Source organism: Dermochelys coriacea, chromosome 4 (genome assembly GCF_009764565.3).
Source record: "Dermochelys coriacea isolate rDerCor1 chromosome 4, rDerCor1.pri.v4, whole genome shotgun sequence".
NCBI classification, from domain to species: domain Eukaryota; kingdom Metazoa; phylum Chordata; order Testudines; family Dermochelyidae; genus Dermochelys; species Dermochelys coriacea.
The window spans coordinates 112,149,082-112,171,138 of NC_050071.1; the positions used below are offsets into that span (position 1 = coordinate 112,149,082).

Consider the following 22,057-nt stretch of genomic DNA (forward strand, 5'->3'; position numbering starts at 1 on the left):
TTCGCATTCCTCTGCAGCATGGGGCACGAGTCACTGGCAGGTTTAAACCAGTGTAAATGGTGGATTCCCTGTAACTTGAAGTCTTTAAACCATAATTTGAGGGCTTCAGTAACTCAGCCAGAGGTTATGAGAAACCTTACAGGAGTGGGTGGGTGAAGTTCTGTGACCTGCAATGTACAGGACGATCACGATGGTCCCTTCTGACCTTGAAATCTATGAGTCTGTCCTTCATACCTTACTCCCACTAGGTGGGGGAACTGTGTAAAGAAATCTAGTCTCAATCCAACACCTTTCATCACCACTAAATCCACATAGTATTTCAAAAAAGGATGTTATTGGCACATGCAATTGGCTAATTAAATAATTTGCATAAAATGTCACACAAAGTTACAGAAAACTTTGTAGCTATTCTCCTGATCTTGCCCTGACTCTGGTACCTCCTTTCTGAACGACAGTCATTTCTTTATATAGCCTGCTAGTCACATGCTGCCTCTTGGTCACCTGATTTCTGGACTGTCCAGGGGAACAATGCTGTCCAAAATCCCCTTGCCTTAAAGGGCCAAGCCTCAATAAAAGGCACACTGATTCACCTGCTCTTAAAGGGGCATGCATGCTGAGTTACAATTATATTATTTTATCCTAATATGTATTACCATGCATGTGTCAACATTGTACTTAATCAGTCATTGTATTATGAATTTAAGGTCCCTCTGAAGTTCCTAAAACTTCTGTTTTAATTAATCTAAATAATCTTGTGTTATCTGTAAATTTTTCCACCTCTCCACTCAACTCTTTCCTAGATTATTAATAAATATTTTTAACACTGATATTGAAACCTGTGGCATAGGATTTAACTTTTTGCCATAATGAAAACTGACTATTCATTCTTGTTCTTTATTTATCTCTTTGTTAATCGTTTTCACACCTATGATATGTATTCTGATTAAGTTCAGGACTATTTAATTTTCTTAACTTCTTGGGTTACGCCTAAAGGTTTTCATATATTGAGAAAACAGATTCTTGCACATGTGTGGCAGTGAATAGTCTGTGTTACACATCTACCCTGCTGAGCCATCCTGGGTGTGAGTCTCCAACAGCCTCAGCTACAGATTCTGGCTTGTAAACTCAAACTACAGAGATTGATGGTTTGATGATCTCCAGTGTCAGACAAGATGATGACAATCAAATATGAATTGCTTATCTTCATCTTACCCGCTCTGTATTTTGTAGACTACCTCTAACCACTCCTGATTTTCCAGGAGTGCTCAGATGTCTGGATAATACTTTATAAATCAATTAAGATTCCACAAAGGTGAATCAGCTTATCAAAAAGCAGCAACAGGAGATTGCAGGTAAAACAGTTTTTCTTACTAATCAGAGGATTATATATATAAATCTTTTCAGGTAACAGTAAAATCCTTCAGCCTTAGCATATAATATATTCAGATCTCTTGGTTTCAAAGAACAATACATTAGTGCTACAATGTGTTATAATAATTATGGTCCAAGTTGGTATAATATTTATGTGGTTGTTCATGCTGTTTGAGAATATATGAAATGTTGACGTATATTCATAGGGAATTAATAATCTCTTTAAACCTACCCATCTGTTCCCTACAAACAAACATACAGCCCCCACCTCCACCACAGTTGGATAATACTTCGTTTTGTGACAATTGTAACTTATGAGAATAGTAGAATTATACAAGAATAGAAAAACATTAGAAAAAGCTCCATATAAGTTGGTAGGGAAAGACTATATGATACTAATAGACAGTATGTAATCATTAATTATTATTATTAAATATTGTATCATAAGGAAGGCACTTAACTGTGATATTCTGACCTTTCCGTGTTTATTTGGGTGAAATTTATATATTACAACTATTTTAAAAAAATCAATTATCCTGTAAAACATCTAGGCCCAATAAGGTGACACGGTGGCCTTGTGTTACATCAGATACTTAGCCTAACTGAATTTTTCAAATTGCTATTTGATTTCTGCTTGCTTATTAATTCAACATTTTGTAGTTTAATGTATTTGTAGTTTGTTATGGCAAGAATGACATATTAAATTTACCACTGTACAATTTTGTCCACAAAATACAGCTCTAAAAATAGAAAAAGTGCTACAGCTGACTAATGAACTACCAAGTTACCAGTGTGTGTAATAAAATAAGCACCATGTCAGTTTTACCAAATGCTTCCTTTTAGTAGAAAATTTACAGTCTGATGTATGGTCTGATTTACAAACTCAGTATGTAGTGCTGGGATAAACTTACAAGGATAAAGGATTTGTTATAGTAGGATCATCTAAATATGCCTTTTATTACCTTCAACTAATGTGTACACTCTAAAAACACATCACATTTCAGAAAAAGAGGTTAGTGCAAGAGAGAAAAAATGTTAAATCAGATTATATAAACACAGAAGAAAAATCTTTTACACCCCCATGTTGTCCATAAAGAAAGCAAATCAAATTCATGTTTTCAAGCTTTGTTATCCTCTAATCTTCTTCTTTACCTGCCCAGAATCAACTGAAATTTTACATAGTCCAAATTTGCATCCATCATTCTGTGAAAAATCTAATTAGACACATTCCAGGGTCACAAAGCACAGATAGAGTAATATCTCAAGGAAATTTGTATCCTTCTGATAAAACCCACAGTAATTAAAAACACTTCTTTATATTTGTGCCTCATATTAAATGAAATATTTTGAATTCCTGAATACAACTGTGCTTAGTTAGCTAGGGCTGAAAAAACAACTACACAGTGTTCATAAACCACATGGCTCAGCCTAAAGTGCTATACTGCAGGAGTGCAAAATGTTGTGAGAATCTGTAATGTTCACTATAGATGTTATAGCAAATGTCTTTCTCAAAATATCTCCTCTTACCTGAACCTCAAAATACCTTTTTCTTTTTATAAGAAGTGATTACATATGTATCACAAAACAGTGGCTATGGTCTCTCCTTCAAAAGCCACAGCCAATTCTAGCAGCATGTTAAATAAGATAAGATAATGGACTACAGTTAAGTAAATGCTTCATCAATTATTGGACTCTCTCAGAAAGACTGCTCATCATCTAAGATGATCTCCTTATAAAGCCCTTGCCACCACAAAAACAATAATTAATGTTCATGGCATTATCTCTCTTTTTTTTTGTTGGGGTTTCTCTACAATGAAATCCTGGTTTTGATGATCAAGTTGCTAATTTGCGTGAAACACCTTTCAATGACTATTCCCTATTTACTTCTATCCAGGAAATATACTGTGAAGAGTTCTACCCACCACTCCAAATCCTTCCTGTGCCCACCACTACATATACACACTGATTTCAGTATCCACTTTTATTCTAGAATATGGAGGTACTCTCTGCAGCTGCAATTCCCAAACTAACCAAATCAAATTATGCTCCTGATGAGTAGATTGCTCCTTCTCCTTTGCACCCCAGAGAGATGTATCATTGTGACATGCAAATTACTTAACACATTTCAATGGGAAGTTCTTGTGTCCTCTAAACTTACAGCACACAGTATAATTGAATAACCCAAAGATGCTCATTAGTGCAGACATTTAAAACTACTCATTCAAGCTTATTTTCACGTTAACCTTTGTTTCCATCTAAATCTAAAATACAGAATGTATTTAGATGCTGCTCTAGAAAAAAGGTATTTTTCTGAATAAACATTTTGGCTCTAAGTTGTGCAGATGGGTTACATAAAACTGCTTCAATGCACTAAACCTGCTCACTAGAACCTGGGGATGGGCAGACAATTTATACTGTACAGACATATGCCATACCTATATGCTTAAGAGGAGATGACTATCACTATCAAGGGCCAGTAACAAATCTAAAAATTGATTTATTAATGATAAAATATATTATACTGTAAGAAAACAGATTATTGTAGCTTTAAATATCATATCCAGAAATAAACTATTCAAGTAATTGTTTTCAGCCAATCACGAAATCCAGCCAATCATGATTTCATTGAGCAAATCTGGTCAGGGTTTGTAGCTGATGTCAGTATATTTATATCTGCATCTATAATTTTCACTCCATGCATCTGAAAAAGTGGGTTTTTTACCCATGAAAGGTTATGCACAAATAAATCTGTTAGTCTTTAAGGTGTCACCAGACTCCTTGTTGGTTTTTTGGTCAGGGTTACTGGCTTCAGCATTTAATTGATCTAAACTGTTTAATTTCAGCACTTCCTCATGTACAAGAAGGTGGCAAGAAGCAAGTCAAGAAACCCCAGAAGAATTTTTACAACACAGAAGAAATTGTAAGTTGCTTAATGAGTCTAATGTATTGCACAGATGCTGATTATACATGGTAATAAAACTGACAGCTCTTCTTTGCATTTTCCCCCATCTGCTTTTAAAGTAAATGGCAAAAACAGCTGTCAGAGAACAGAAAATAGATTTCAGTGATGGGATTCACTGTAGCTCCTGAATCTAAAGAATTGCCGTACATAGCCAACACATCTCTCATCATACATAACATCTGCCAGTCTTTTCAGAAAAAGGAAGCAGTAATATTCTCTCTTTGCTTTAGGGAGCCTTCAGGCTGAGAGTACTCCACCCCCTCTTCTCAACAACTGCACCTCCTAAGTGCTTGTGTCTACAGAATGTTGCTTCTAACTTTAGCAGCAAAGAATTTCACTGGAATCTGTGATATCATCCATGTCCAAGACAACAAAAAGTATACTTTTGAAGTACTGTATCACTTGCACTTTACAATTCCCGACGCTAGTTCTGTGTGTTTAATAAATCTGGTTGACAGCTTGCTAAATATCTGAATATAAGGAATGATTGTTAACTTGATCCTACAGCTTGCCAAACTGTTAATATCCACTCTATTCATTCCATCAAATACTTCTTCAGGGGACTGATTATAAGTGATAAAATGCAGCTAGAGAGACTTATATCACACAAAGTGATGAGCTCTCCTTATAAAGCTACTAAACAATGTTCTCTACTCAAAAGCAAGCTCTAGTACTGAATTTGTTCAGTCTTTTCATTATGGGGAGGGTCATCTCATATTCTGATCTTTACTGGAGCATTATTGCTGAGATGCTTCAGTTCACTGCTTTTTATGAATCCAGTTTGTGGTTTAAATGCACAACTTGGTAGAGATGTGCTAGATCACATCCTGGCAGAGATCATGCAAGGTGGTCAAAGGAATATGAAAAATGAAATTTGTCACATGGCTATGCAGTTTATCATATCCCTCCCACCATACATATATAAATATACTGCTACTGGAATGCTGTGTTCAGTTCTGGTGTCCACAGTTCAAGAATGATGTTGATAAATTGGAGAAGATTCAAAGAAGAGCCATGAGAATGATTAAATGATTAGAAAACATGCCTTATAGTGAAAGACTCAAGCAGCTCACTTTATTTACCTTATCAAAGGGAAGGTTAAGGAGTAACTTGATCACAGTCTATAAGAACCTACATGAAGAACAGAAATATAATAAGGCAGCTCTATGATCTACCAAAGGTGTAACAAGATCTAGTGTCTGGAACTTAGACAAATTCAGACTAGAAATAAGGCAAAAAGGTAAATAGTCTCTTCATAGGTGTCTGGGCTTCTATCCCCCTATGTTGTCCAAGGGACCCAGGTTGAGCAACCTGGGCTCTAAAAAGGAAACATAGTAAGGATGGTCCCTCTTCTTTCTTCAGAGGGTCCAGTGGCAAGTGTTCTTCAGCAGCTTTCCTGTTAAGCAGCCCCTGCTGTGTGGGGCTAGGTAGCTCTGTGCACTAGCTCTACTTCCCTCTGAGTGCCACGCTGCAGTGGGCTTAGGTCCTCCCATTTAAGGAGCTGTCCCTCTCCAGACTTGACATGCCTCATAGCTTGCACGAACCAGGAGGCTGCCGTGGATGCCAAACTGCTGTGCCACTCTGCCTTTTTCCTCCACTGATTGACAGGCTGGGGGTGTGTTTGGTTTTGCTTATTTTTGCTCTGCTTATTGGCCAGTCATTTACCCCAACCCCTCTCAGCTGCTCAGAGGGTGGAGAAGGTGGGAAGAGAAGGGCACGGACATCACAGAGCCATTCCTGCTCACAGGTACACAGGTTCGAGATGATTGTGCCCAGAGGAGCTTTTTAACCCCTTCCTGACTGGAGTGGTAACGTATCCCACTACACCTAAGGAAGTCATTCCAGTGGTTAATTATCCTTATTATTTCTTCTAGTCTGAATTTGTCTAGCTTCAGCTTCCAGGCACTGTTATGCCTTTGTCTGCTAGATTAAGGACCATTCCACTATGCAAATAATCTTCTTATATAATAACTTAAAGACCTTAATCAAGGACTCAGACCCAAGGTCACAGAACCCCATGGGGTGAAGAGTCTGAGCCAACCCGAGACCCAGGGTTCAAGCCCTAGTGCTTTGCATTGTAGATGGCCCCACTGTAAATGTGCTCTGGGAGTCTGCCAAAAATATCCCACAATCCAACTTTCTTTATCCTCTGGACAGTCGAGTTTTCCCACAGTGCACGAAGAACAAAGGGATAGAGTGGCCACAATTTTGAGATGGTGATAGGAAGTCTGGGATATGGGTGGTTGGACTTGGGCCTGCATAATGCAGGGCAGACACTGGAGCCACAAGTTAGGACCCAAAATTAAGCAATTCCTAACCTGGGGTTACAAATGAAGGTAGAGGCTCAAACTCTAGGTTAACAAATCCAGGGTCTGCTAACTCAAGTTCTACTAAACCTAGGTTTAATATTGCAGTTTAAATATACCCATAGAAATGTAGGGCTTAAAGGGGCCCTGAGGGTGTCTACACAGCAGAGAAAAACCCACAGCTGGCCCATGCCAGCTGACTCTGGTTCGCGGGGCTTGGGCTGCAGGGCTGTTTCATTGCTCAGGCTGGACTGGAACTTGGTTCTGGAATACTCATCCCACTGGGTCCTTGAACCCAGCCTCCAGCACAAGTCCAGAAGTCTACACAGCAATGAAACAGCCCTGCAGCTGGAGCCAGATTTGGCTGACATGGGCCAGCCAAAGACTTTTCTTTGCTAAGTAGAAACACCCTGAGAGGTCCTCAGATCCAGCCTCTTGTGCCGAGTCAGGACCAAGAAAACTTGCACCATCCCTGACAGGTGTTTGTCCAACCTATTCTTAAAAACTTCCAGTGATGGGGATTCCACAACCTCCCTTGGAAGTCTATTACAGAATTTAAGTAGTGTTACAGTTAGGGTTTTTTTCCATAATATCTAACCTAAATCTCCCTTGCTGCCGATTAAGACCATTATTTCTTGTCCAACTGTAACCCATGTGCCTAATAGGGAGATATCTCTTTAAGAGACCCATAGGTGGGAGGTAGGAATGAGTTGTGTCTGGGTCATTGTTGCAAGGCAGATGTAGCACTCCACATTTAGAAGCTTCTGGAATTGAGTGTAGTAGTTTTGGGTATGCTCTAATAGGTTCCCTGTTGCTGGGGTCAGACTCCATGAGGGCAAGCATTCAGGGGAGCTGCTTTCCTAAGGCCATGTGTCCTGTGAGAGTTGGGAGAAGCTGAGCCCAGGAGCAGAAAGCAGGCTATTGTCCTTTCAAACCCTTTCAAAGGGTTTTCTTTGAATCTATACACTTAACTGAGTGGTTGATTAATCAGTTAGCTGACTGGCTAGTAGTGATTTCAACAGAGGAAGAGTCTGCATGGATTCCAACTGAAGATTCCTAGTGGAGTGGAAGATATTTTAGACTCAGAAAACTGAATAGATTTGGTGATCAAAGACACTAACTGAGACTTAGGTGAACTAAACGTAAGCTTTTGGGGACTCTCAGTTTCTTCTCATTGTGTTTCTGTGGGGACTGAACTGTTCAGATTTTAATTTGTTTTATTTATTTATGTTTATATATATCTGTGAAGATAATGTCTGTGGGTTATAAAATTGCCATGTTATGCTGTAAAATTAGATTATTATTTGTTTCTTTATCATAAGATTTTATGAAGTTATTTGATTAAATTCGTTTCTTTAGTTCCTTTTGGGACTTGAATATGGGAGGTTGACCTGTGCAATCCTTGCTGAAAATCCTTCGAGACTGAACTCTGGGTCTGCATCTACTTTTCTATGGGAGTTGCGTTTTTTTTAGGCACTGGAGAAGGGCAATGAAGTGAACTCTAGCCCACCTAAAGGTTACAAAGTGCATGGACAGCAAAAGCCTTATAAGCTTCCTTACTCATAGTCTCAGCAATCTTTTTCCTCTCAGCAGCACTGAGAGGGGATCCTTCAACACTGAGTGGCAGTATGACACCATCTCTCTCTTTAGTCGCAGCTGCTGAAACATGGGTTGGCACTGGTTTTATTCACTCAGCTACTTGCCCCTTTGCAATGACAGATTGAGGTTTCAATATGACATCCTTCTTTGTTAAGTTTTTGACATGTACTCCTATTCTCATACTGGAGCCATGACTTTAACAAATTGAGGAAGAACTGCTAGTCCACTGGGTCCAATTGAGACACCTAGATCTTCCAGCATTACAGCAGTCTCCATTTCATTCACAGCAAACTTCAGAATTCCTGGCACTGTTTTGGATGTGCCAAGTGGAATTGTCACTGATTTTATTCCTCTCAAGACCACTTCAGCGCCTTCATCAGCTTCTTGCTATAACTTCTGACTGCGTAAAAACTGATTACAAGTTTCAGCCCACTCATTTGGTAATGAAATCCTACTTAAGAATTCAGGACCCCATTTCTTCTTACAGTCTTCTACAAGATGTTTCAGCACATTGGTGCCTCTGAGCGCCAACACTTGTTGATTCATACATTGGTCTGGACAAATCAAGACTAGTACCTCATGTTGTTTGTTAGTCCCAAAGATTAACTTTGGGAATTGTATCTTCAAGGTTATATAGCCCATGTATGGAACCATTTGCCTTCCTGCCCCTTCTATCTGAACTATACTGCCAATTGACTGTAACTTTTGATAAGATACATGCTCATAATAGACAGTTTCACATATGCAAGTAACTTGGGAACCCAGTAACTATTAAGCAGGTACTCTTTACCCCATCTAGGCAAACATAGCCAAGACAAGCAGGTCCCACTAACTTCTGGATGGCCTCACTGACACCCATTTGGGTAACATCTGTCTCCTGAACCCATTGTCTAGCAGTCTTGTTCTGAGAGTTGTTTGTTTCTTTTTTTTCCTGGCTCAAACATGCTCTGATTTGAATGTCTACCAGTCAGTTGCTGATGTATTAAGTTGGAGTCAGGAGAATTCTGACATTCATTTTGAAAATGTCCTATTTGCCAACAGTTAAAACAAAGGATTTCTTCTGTTAAATCTTGGTATTGCTTGTTTATTAAATTCTTTCAGTCTTTGAGGAGTAAACTGTGTATCTGAAATGGACATTTCAGAACTCGGCTGAGTCAACTGCAGTCCTACCAACTGCTGCTCAGCCTACAGGTATTTCTCCTTTCAGTCTATTGCACTAACTTCTTCAGGGACGCTGGAAATATTTTCAGATGCCTTTATCAACTGCAAACAACTCCTACTCAATAGTCTTCCTTTTTCTTCTAGTTCTTGTCTAAGTTTTCTTTTTTGTTTATCAGAGTACTCCCTTTCAATGGATCTCACCTCAAAAAGGAGTGTGGCATAAGAGACATTCTTTTTTCTACCACTACAATTAATGCTTTTATTAAGCATGTATTTAATAAGGATTCATGCCAACAGCCACAGAAAATTTGATCTTGTATATAAGAGTCCAGTACAGTATCTTTTGCCCACCAGCCTCCAAAATTTCTTTGGCTAATGCATGTAGTCTAGTCAGGTGTGCAGAAGGTTGTTCTCTAGTGTGGTGGTGTGTCTCAGAAAATTGAGCCTTATGACACTTCCATATGCCTTCTCTAAAATATCAAAGCATTCTACAGCGGATGCCTTGTTACCTTCAATGCTGTGGTAATAAACTTTCAATAATCTTCCTTCTTTTGACTTTGTCAGAAATCTCACTGTCTTCCATCATCTCTTTGGCTTGTGCTTGCCAAGTAAGATAATCTACTTCTCCACTGGGTCTGGGTGAATTACCCAAAAAAACATTTCAGTTTAAATTTCACTTCAGTCACAGTTTCACTGGCAGATTTCAGCACCCTCTCTAACAAAAGTTGCACGTCAGGAAGGAGACTCACAGCAGGAGTAGAAGCATCTACTGGATCTTGGTCTATAACTGGTGTAGCATCTGTTAACCACCTAGTCTGTCTTTCACCCACAGGTATAACCACAGCCCGTGTCTCAGTCTTGACCCCTCTGTCAGAATACACAGAATATCCCTGATCCCTGCACTGAGGTATGCTGGGCACAGAACAAGTGCATATAAATGGCAAAACCTCAAAATGTCATATCCCATTTCTGCCCTAGCTTCTGCAACAAACATTTCTTTTCTATGTGTATCACAGAAACAGCATCAAATTCACAGAGAGTAATATCCTTTTGTTCTCCCTTCACCCTCCTCATATTAGTCACATGACCAAAGATTCTAATAGCCCTCTTAATTTCTGCTGTATTATCAACAGCGGACACATCACTGACCAAAATGATCCTACAGGGATCTAACTCTAATTTGATGCAAATTTCTATTATCTTAATAATATTAATACAGTGCACATATTCAATAATATTCAATAACACCACATTCTTTTATAACTGCAATATTCCTCAAAAGAATTCAGAGGTGAGCTCTGAGCAATCCTCAAGTCCCTGTCTGTTCGGCGCTAATTTGGGTGGGCTAGAGTTCACTTCATTGCCCTTCTCCAGTGCCTAATAACCCCCCACAACTCCCACAGAAAAGTAGATGGAGACCCAGAGTTCAGTCTCAAAGGATTTTCAGCAAGGATTGAACAGAATCAGCCTCCCCACATTCAAGTCCCAAAAGGAACTAAAGAAATGAATGTAATTAAATAACTCTATAAAATCTTATGATAAAGAAACAAATAATAATCTATTTTATAGCATAACATGGCAATTTTATAATCCACAGACCTTATCTTCACAGTTATACATAAACATAAATAAATAAAACAAATTAAAATCTGAACTGTTCAGTCCCCACAGAAACACAATGAGAAGAAACTGAGGGTTCCTAAAAGCTTAGGTTTAGTTCACCTAAGTCTCAGTTAGAGTCTTTGATCACCAAATCTATATAGTTTGCTGAGTCTAAAACAACATCTTCCCTCCACTTGCTTGTAGGAATCTTCAGTTGTAATCCATGCAGACTATTCCATTGCTGAAATCACTACTAGCCAGTGAGCTAACTGATTAATCAACCACTCAGTTAAGTATATAGATTCAAAGAAACCCTGCTGCAAAATGCTTCACAGTTAGGAACAATAGCCTGCTTTCTGCTCCTGGGCTCAGCTTCTCCTGTGAATTGTGAGTTCAATCCTTGAGGGGGCCATTTAGAGATCTGGGGCAAAAATTGGGGATTGGTCCTGCTTTGAGCAGGGGATTGGACTAGATGATCTCCTGAGGTCCCTTCCAACCCTGATATTCTATGATTTGTAACCTGGGCCTATTGGTACAAATCACAAATACTGTACATATGGACCTAGTTCTCCTCTCACTGACACTGGTGTAAATCAGGAGTAACTCCATTAAAGTCATTGCAGTTATGGCTGAGCGAAATAAGCATCGGCGAGGGTAGACTCAGACCCATGTGTTGCAAAAACTGGGCCTCTTACCAACTGCCAAACATACAAAAAAACAAAACAAAAAAACAATGACCCGGACATAACTCTCTCCTACCTCCTACCAAGGGCTCTCTTAAAGAGATATCTCCCTATTAAGCACATGGGTTACACAACCTTCAGTGGTCATGGAGAAGAATTGATCATTGTCCTCCTTATAACAGTCTTTAACATATATGAAGACCATTATTCAATGTGTCCCCCACCCCTTTCCCTTGACTTTTCTCAAGATGAAACATGTCCAGGTTTTTTGGCCTTTCCTAAGAGATCAGGCTTTCTAAATCTTTTATCATTTTTGTTGCTCTCTTCTGAACTCTCTATTTGTCCATATCTTTCCTAAAGTGGGGTGCCCAGAATTGGACACAGTATTCCAGCTGAGGCCTCACCAGTGCTCCTATGTCTTCCATGTGACACTCCTGTTAATACACCCCAGAATGATATTGGCCTCTTTTGCAACTGCATCACATTGTTGACTCATTCTCAATTTCTTATCCACTATAACCCACAGATCCTTTTCAACAGTACTACCATCTTTTGTATTCCCCCATTTTGTAGCTGTGCATTTGATTTTTCCTTCCTAAGTGTTGTACTTTGCACTTGTCTTTACTTAATTTCATGTTGTTTTCAGACCAATTCTCCAATTTCTCAAGGTCATTTTGAATTCTAATCCTATATTACAAAGTGATTGCAACCCCTCCTTGCTTGGTGTCATCAACAAATTTTATAAACATACTGTACTCTCTAAGGGGGTAATACCACCTTCTGATCCTGCCTGATATTCCCCTACTTACACAGATGTAAACTAGCACCTTGTGTAGCACAAAGTGAATGACAGACTCATGGAAGAAGAATAAAAATGCCATCAAAGAGAGGATGAGATAGAAGAAAATGAGAGTAGGAATAAAGACAATAAACTGGGAATACTTTTGAAAGAGAAGCCAGGTAGGAAGGTATAAAAATATGGGAACTGACAAATAAAACATCAGAAAAGTTAGCATGTGACAGCTAAACAAATAAGATTTTCGGCACTCACACTGAAAAAGATTCCCTACTCCAGAATGAGCAAACTTTATTTTGAAGACCACAGTATTCAAGAATTCAGTGATTTTTCATTACACAAAGGAATGAAGTTGGATTCCTGAAATTTCCTCACTACATATATTATGTACTTTGGGACTTTTCCTGCCTTTTCAACAGCAGCTGCTAACAACAATAAAAATACTGCTTTTGACCCCATCCTTCCGACCAAAGGTTGGGGGAAAGAAATTAATTCCCAACTTTGATTGCTTAAATGCTTGTTTACACTTGGCTATGTTTATCACAGCAGGGCATCTTATCAGTCTAAAGTATAACAAAATCCATTCTACTGCAAACTTTTTTATTTTCTCTTCCATTCATACCACTATGCTGAGGAAAGGGATTTTAGGAAGAGTTATCTGATTATGAGTATTAACTAGTTCAACAAAATAAGAGCCAGACTTTTCATAAATCAGCCCACACCACAAACAGCTTCCTGACCTATTACTTTGAACATCTTATTACTTACTTTTGAAGATCCAGTGACTAGGAGGTCTAATAGCCTCACTGCTGGATTTCTACTTTGATTATTTTGATTTTTTAGGAATTTCATATTTTGTCATGTGCCAGAGTGTATCACATACCAAGGAACCCAGAATCACTTCTAGAGAGCATTCTAAGGCATCCAGTGTGGAATATGAGCTGTGAAATGCAACTCAAGGGAGGGAGATCCAGATTACTGGAAAATTTATATGTGGAAATGGATGCTTGTGAAGAGACTTATTGGATATGATAACCTTAAGGGCAAATAAAACAGCCCTTATAGCTGATAGAGTTCAATAGAGAGAACCTATGCAGAAAAAAAAATCCCAATAAGTTTGGTGGAACCTGAAAGAGCTGTGAATTCAAATAAATTTAAACTGTGTTAAATCAAACTGTTTAGGGTAAGTGAATATTGTTATGATTTTCTTACATTAATGAGTGACGGTTAAGCGATGAAAGAAACTAACAAGAATCCCATATCTATGAATATTTTGCATGTTGTTTATTGTAAACATGTCTTCTCTGGCAATTAATATGAATGCAAAAGTTACAGGAATATGCTTAGGGGAGAGTATTCAGAGGAACGGTTTTGTATAGAGTAGATTATTTTGTTATTTAAAATTTCAGAGAATAACTAAAATCACATTAAGTGAAATGGACCTGAAAAGAAAAGCTTAAGAACTTACCACACTTTATAATATTCTAGTGGTGCGAGTTTATTTGGATATGAACAGGAATGATGTTACTGATACAGACAGATAAATAAATATATACAGACATAATAAAAATTAGGAATTAGATTTACTGGGGCCTTACATACTTAATGTTGGCTTGTGCTCTATGATGCTAGAAAGGGACCAAAGGTCAGATTCATCTGCCATTTTCACCCAAAAGTATTAGGGCTGTCTGGAGAACAACCGTGCAGCAACCCCAGAGCCATTTGGTACAAAATACATAGCCATACCTCTGATTTAGGATGAAAGAAATTTGCTGGGTGCAGAGCACTAACCTTTGTAACAATTCCTGTCACACAAAAAGGTACAGCCAAGGTCACTCAGACAAAAGTACATCCATTAATTTGCTTATTTTGCTTTGCGCAGAAAGGCAATTCCTTAATTGCTAACACAGGGAACTAGTTTATAACAAATTATACAGATTTAGAGCTGTCAGTTTCAAATATTCAGTTTAGTATTCTATCGAAAGTTCTTTTCAGCACAGTATTTAGATAACAGATTAATTTAGCATGCCCTTGGAAATAAATGTAAAAGTGTCAGTGTAGAATTTACATGGCAATATGTTAAAACTATGTCATCTGATTATATAAAACAAGGTAGATACAAACATAATAAATAATAACAATACCTAGCTCTTATATAGTGCTTTTCATCAGTAGATCTCCAAGTACTTTATAAAGGTCAGTATCACTATCCCCATTTTGCAGATGAGGAAATTGAGGTTTAGAGAGGAAAAGGGACTTGCCCAAACAGGAGGCCAGTGGCAGAGCTGGGAATAGAATCCAGCTCTGCTGGGTCCCAACCCAGTGCCTTATCACTAGGCAACACTGCCTTCCATATATATTATGTATAAGAAAAATAAAATCTTGGTGTTATTAAATCTCAGTTTATAATTTAACTCAAAAACATCAGGGATGCTCTTATTGGAATAATTTCTTTAAAGCTACTTATCTTTATGTTATTTGACAAGTTTAATCAAGACCTAGAATTTCAGGTGTTTACTTAAATCGTTCACTGCATCTATTCTGTATGCATGTTAAAAAATAAATAAAATAATGTCAGTGATATTAATGCAGGCCACCAAACTGGGCGTGGCAATTAAACTAGATACACAAATGTCATATGATTTCTTCACAAACAAGTCTTCCCAAACACCCAGGAGTATTGTAGCCTGAACTTTCTGTCTTATCTCCCATGCTGCCAAACTTGCCCTAATAAACATGGACTTACTGGCCTACAAACTCCCTCAGTTCAAAAAAGTGTGCAAGGAGGATACTAGTTGAAACAATAATTAAAAACAGAATTATAAAAACACCTAGAGGAACATGATGAAATACAGACAAACAACAGCAAAGCTTCTGTGAACTTAATAATCTAATTTAATGGATTTCTTTGAGTGAGACAATAAAATAATGGTGAAGAGAAAACCATTTTCTGTAATTTATTTGGATTTTCAAAAAGCCCAGGTCCCTTACAAGAGCCTTACAAGCCTCTAATAACTAAGCAGTCACTGGGCAAAGAGTAAAGTCATGGCATGGATCTGAAACTGGCTAAGAAAATATATGAATAAAGGCAAGGGTGAAAGTAATATTAAATTCTTACTGGTATGGGGGCCAGCTCTGGGGTCAGTCCCCCTCAGCCAGCCCATCTGCGCTGCCAGGCCCCTGCTGCCCATGGCTCCGGCGGCAATTTAAAAGGGTCCGGGGATCTGGCCGCTGCCACAGTCGCGGAGGTGGTGGATAGGAGCCCAGGAATCTTTTAAATTGCCATCCCTGGGGAAACTGCCCCTCCCCATCTGTCGGCTGCCTTGGGGGGCCAGGAGGCAAAAAGGGCAGTGATGTTAAAACACTGCATACAGGCTGGTGCCATCTTCTTACCAGTACACCGTACTGGCCCACTTTCACCCCTGAATAAAGGATCACTTTTCATTGTGGAAAAAGGTTAACACTGGGATGTTACAAGACTACATACTGGAATTATGGTTAAATATATTACATATACCAAAAAACTATGTGCTGGGTCCACAGGTTAGCTGGGGGGTGTGGGGAAGGAATGGAACCCAACCCAATTCTCTCTCTTCCCCCTCCTGCCCCATGTGTTGCCCCCAGAATGGAGGATGGACAGGGCTGCTGGGCCCACAAGCTCGATCAGGGGGAATTATGGGTGGAACCAGCTCACTTCTCTTCCCCCCTCTCTCCTCACTGAGAGTATGGGTATAAATGTACGGGTATAAATGTAGGCTGTCCAGAGATGCGGTTCAAAATGGAAAATGTTGACAGTGGGATCCAATGCCCAATGCTATTAGCTGAGGGCATTCATTGCTCATAGAATCATAGAACTGGAAGGGACCTCGAGAGGTCATCTAGTCCAGTCCCCTGCACTCATTGCAGGACTAAGTATTATCTACGCCATTTTTGACAGATGTTTGTCTAAGCTGCTCTTAAAAATCTCCAATGATGGATATTCCACAACCTTCCGAAGCAATTTATTCCAGTGCTTAACCACCATGACAGCTAGGAAGTTTTTCCTAATGTCCAACCTAAACCTCCCTTGCTGCAATTTAAGCCCATTGCTTCTTGTCCTATCCTCAGGAAGTTAAGAGTTTTTTTTTCTCTTCCCCCTCTTTGTAACAACCTTTTATGTACTTGAAAACTGTTATGTCCCCTCTCTGCTTTCTCTTTTTCAGACTAAACAAACCCAATTTTTTCAATCTTCCCTCATAAGTCATGTTTTCTAGACCTTTAATCATTTTTGTTGCTCTTCTCTGGACTCTCCAATTTATCCACATTCTTCCTGAAATGTGGTGCCCAGAACTAGACACAATACTCCAGTTGAGGCCTAATCAGAGTGGAGTAGAGTGGAAGAATTACTTTTCTTGCTTACAACACTCCTGCTAATACATCCCAGAATGATTTTCACTTTTTTTGCAACAGCGTTACACTGTTGACTCATATTTAGCTTGTGCTCCACTATGACCCCCAGATCCCTTTCCACAGTACTCTTTCCAAGGCAGTCGTTTCCCACTTTGTATGTGTGCAACTGATTGTTCCTTCCTGTGAGGTCCTACTCAACTAAATATTTCGGTATAAATAATTTTTAACACACTGAAAAATATTCTTCTTGCAGAGAGTGCTGCAAATTCAGTTACTTTTACTGCAGCAGCATGTTGGATAAAGGTCAATGTAAATTGCCTCAGTAGTTTCTGCTCCACCTATTTGCTGTAAACACTTTTTTTAAAAATTATTTTTACTCAGAGCATAGTTAAGCAAATCTGTGGGTGTCCTGTTTCTGAGTGTTCACAACTATTTTTACGTGTGAACCCCCTTCCCCAAAATTGAAAATGGATCCCTTATCTTGTACATCTTTCACTTTCTCTTTTTAATACTTCTGAAAGAAAATAACTTGTATTGTTAACAAGTATATGTTTATAATAATTCATATTCTTTTCATCTGAGTTTTCCTCTTTTTATTAAAAAAAAAAAGATACTAACCTGTTCAGTAACTGCTGTTCTTCAAGATGTGTTGCACATCTCCATTCCACCTATACTGATGGCCACGCACTGGGCGCACAGATACCAAGTGTGGAATGCACATACACATGAACTTGAAGGAGAATTAAAAAATATTTCTTCTACTGATATGTGTGGAAAACATCAGAAGTACATTCTTTTATGCAGTGCAGAATACATTTTAAAATCTCACTTCCTATACAGGGTCTTACTGGAAAAGTACTGCACCAGGAGAGTAATCCTCTGCTGTGGCTTTTCTATTTTAAATCATGGAGTCTGGTGGCTCTGTTTTAGTTATTGGATAACCTGTTAATAGTTTTTGCAAGAACAACTGTTTTGCCAGTAGAGCAATACAACAAAACTATTTTAGGTCATTTGACCTAACAAGAAGAAAGTCAAGGAAAGTGTGGGCCCCTTACTGAATGAGGGAGGCTACATAGTGACAGAGGATGTGGAAAAAGTTAATGTACTCAATGCTTTTATTGCCTCTGTCTTCACAAACAAGGTCAGTTCCCAGATTACTGCACCGGGCAGCACAGCATGGGGAGGAGGTGACCAGCCCTCTGTGGAGAAAGAAGTGGTTCGGGACTACTTAGAAATGCTGAATGAGCACAACTCCATGGGGCCAGATGTGCTGCATCCAAGGTTGCTAAAGGAGTTGGCGGATGTGATTTCAGAGCCATTAACCATTATCTTTGAAAACTCATAGCAATCAGGGGAAGTCCCAGATGACTGGAAAAGGGCTAGTGTAGTGCCCGTCTTTAAAAAAGGGAAGGAGGAGGATCCGGGGAACTACAGGCCAGTCAGCCTCACCTCAGTCCCTGGAAAAATCATGGAGCAGCTCCTCAAGGAATCAATTCTGAATCACTTAGAGGAGAGGAAAGTGATCAGGAACAGTCAGCATGGATTCACCAAGGGCAAGTCATGCCTGACTAATCTAATTGCCTTCTATGACGAGATAACTGGCTCTGTGGATGAGGGGAAAGCAGTGGACGTGTTATTCCTTGACTTTAGCAAAGCTTTTGATACGGTCTCCCACAGTATTCTTGCCAGCAAGTTAAAGTAGTATGGGCTGGATGAATGGACTATAAGGTGGATAGAAAGCTGGCTAGATCGTCGGGCTCAAAGAGCAGTGATCAATGGCTCCATGTCTAGTTGGCAGCAGGTATCAATCGGAGTGCCCCAAGGGTCGGTCCTGGGGACCGTTGTGTTCAATATTTTAATTAATGATCTGGAGGATGGTGTGGACTGCACCCTCAGCAAGTTTGCAGATGACACTAAACTGGGAGGAGTGGTAGGGATAGGATCCAGAGGACCCTAGACAAATTAGAGGATTGGGTCAAAAGAAATCTGATGAGGTTCAACAAGGACAAGTGCAGAGTCCTGCACTTAGGACCGAAGAATCCCATGCACCACTACAGACTAGGGACTGAATGGCTAGGCAGCAGTTCTGCAGAAAAGGACTTTTCTAGGGATTACAGTGGACGAGAAGCTAAATATGAGTGAACAGTGTGCCCTTGTTGCCAAGAAAGCTAATGGCATTTTGGGCTGTATAAGTAGGGGCATTGCCAGCAGATCGAGGGACGTGATTGTTCCCCTCTATTTGACATTGGTGAGGCCTCATCTGGAGTTCTGTGTCCAGTTTTGGGCCCCATGCTACAAAAAGGATGTGGAAAAATTAAAAAGCGTCCAGAGGAGGGCAACAAAAATGATTAGGGGACTGGAACACATGACTTATGAGGAGAGGCTGAGAGAACTGGGATTGTTTAGTCTGCGGAAGAGAAGAATGAGGGGGGATTTGATAGCTGCTTTCAACTACCTGAAAGGAGGTTCCAAAGAGGATGGACCTAGATTGTTCTCAGTGGTAGCAGATGACAGAACAAAGAGTAATGGTCTCAAGTTGCAGTGGGGGAGGTTTAGGTTGGATAGTAGGAAAAACATTTTCACTAGAAGGGTGGTGAAGCACTGGAATGCGTTACCTGGAGAGGTGATGGAATCTCCTTCCTTAGAGGTTTTTAAGGTCAGGCTTGACAAAGCCCTGGCTGGGATGATTTAGTTGGGGATTGGTCCTGCTTTGAGCAGGGGGTTGGACTAGATGACCTCCTGAGGTCCCTTCCAACCCAGATATTCTATGATGACTCTGTGTCAGCCAACTGAATTAAGTTTTGTAATTTATACAGCATGTGTATTCATACAAACCAAATTCTGATATTAAAAGTAGTTTTATATTCCAAAAATACTCATCCTTTATAACATATGAAAAGTTAAGCCACCTTAACAGTACATACTATATACTCCTCCCCCATACACACATCTTTTATCGCTACTACGACTACAACACAGACCACATTCCTCAACCTTAAATCTGCCCTCTAAATTCGCCCTTTTGAGGATACTCCTTTACCAGCTACTTATTCCCAGCACAACTGGCTGTGGATATTTGGTGTAGTGATTTATTGCACTGGGAATAGGAGGTTTGTTAGAAGCGATGACTGAAGGAAGGCACCCAACGAGGCAAAGGTAAGGTTGTGGTGTGTTGTCTGTGTTGAAAGGCTACTTAGGTGTAGAAAACACATCATTTATACCCCATCTTAAGACCATTCTGATTGCAATCTTAAAAACAGTTTGTGACTAGTGTCCCTGTAATGAACCTATAACTGAAAATACAAGACTATAACAAATGGTTTCCTACACACCAAATATATCTATTTCTGGTACATTCCAAAACACTCTTCCCATACAGTATACTACTTACCACAGCAAATAAATGCAAGTAGATAGAGGGAACACTACATTTCTGCAAGTTAATGGCAAAAAAGCAAGAAAACCTACATTTCAGTAATAGTTTCTGGAAGATTGGTTGGGATCTCAGTAAGGCCTTTCCCACGACAGTCAACAATGTTGTTACTACAGGTACATGCAGTAGGACAATGCAAGACGCTGCAGGAAGGAGCCATAAAAGACTGATGACCTGGAATAGAAAACAAATTGCTTCTTCTAAAACTGCAGAATAGTCAAATAGAAGAATTCGAGATCATTCCAACACTGAACAATCCTATTTCTCCCTTTCTTACAAAATAACAGACAGAGCTCTTAAAATAAACATGGCTACAAAATCAGTTACTTTGAGTTACATTAATTAATCTGAATAATACCTAAATGTTGAACTAACTTGAAGAGCATGGAAGAGAAAATTCAGATTTACAGCTTTAACTCTTGCTTTCATAAATTTCTTAGCTTGGTTAACATTCATGTGTTCCAAAAACAGCTTGTTGCACAAAAATATCTGGGCAAAATGAAATGCACTGAAGATACAGCATCAGCCAAGATTTTCAACCATATATTTTTTTCTTTTGTGGGTTTAAATATGTCTTACTATTATTGATTTATTTCCTTTGTTTTATGATAGTATTAAATAAAAATTGTTAATGGAAATGAATGAACCATCCCACAAAAACCAAAACACCCCCTGAGCAGGTAAATTATTCTATTGCATAACTACTTATTTAAAAATTACCTTTCAATGTATATATTATATACCCGATGCAGATTTTTTTTTCTCCTGTGACTACATACCCAGAATCCAAAAGCATTTCCAGTGAAGTCCCTGGCTCAGTACAGTTCAATGGGGGTTTTGCCATTGGCTTCCATGGAATCAAGATTTGACTCTGTGTTATTTCAGCCAAAAATGCAAAGATACCCCCACAAAATCCTGATCACCCCTCATCTTGACTCATGTTGATGTAATTCATAATTAAATAGTTTCTAAATTCATTGTGCCCTATGTTATCAAGGTTGGCATTTATATTCACTACATTTAAATTTAATATTCAGAAAGTAGATCATGAAGTATAATTTATACGTATTACTGAAAATGTATAAATTGCACATCCCCTAGTATAGTCAGTAAATTTAATTACGGTAGCTATTTAAATTCAGGAGGGTGAGAAACTGGGGAGCTTTTTTTGTTTTTGTTTTTGAAAGTTGGGGAAAATTTTGCAACCCACAGAAAATAATTTGATGGCCCACTTTGGAATCATGACTTTAAGACTAATGTCCTTCTCTATTCTCTAATGTCATATTTTCACCTAGAAAGTTGCTCTACTCGCAGTTATAAATTAATTGCTCTGCATGTTCAGTATTTCAGACTTTGATCCATTTTTCAAATTACACTAACAAAAAAGACTTGCCTTTTGAGATAGCAGTTTACAATATCTAAATTTCAGCATTATTCTGGAGTTACAAGAGAGCAAACAGGCAACTAAAACTAATATACCTACGCTACTGTTGTTACACTCCAAATGTAAAAAAATATTCAAATTGATTTTATTAAATAAAAATAAATTGATCCAGGGCTAAGACATGTATATCAAGGTGCAAAGTTATAAATCCCCCAAAATAGGGATTTACAATGGGAATGTTCACAGATATGCACTTAAAGACAAATTCTCAGGTGTACGAACAGGGTTCCACTGGGATCCCTGCACATGCACCCAAAGGCAGAATTTGTGTAGCAAGGAGGCATTACATTCAAGTTAGCAATGCACTCATT

At 38.9% G+C, this 22,057-nt stretch overlaps 1 protein-coding gene across 1 annotated transcript in view; it reads right to left on the reverse strand.

The window, feature by feature from the left end:
• The window catches only part of SLIT2 (slit guidance ligand 2), a 194,954-nt gene that overhangs the window by 122,665 nt on the left and 50,232 nt on the right, over positions 1-22,057 (reverse strand). Inside the window, exon 6 of the mRNA XM_043514071.1 lies at positions 20,338-20,476. Within this exon, the coding sequence (XP_043370006.1) occupies positions 20,338-20,476 (139 nt within the window). The remainder of the gene's footprint in view (positions 1-20,337; positions 20,477-22,057) is intronic.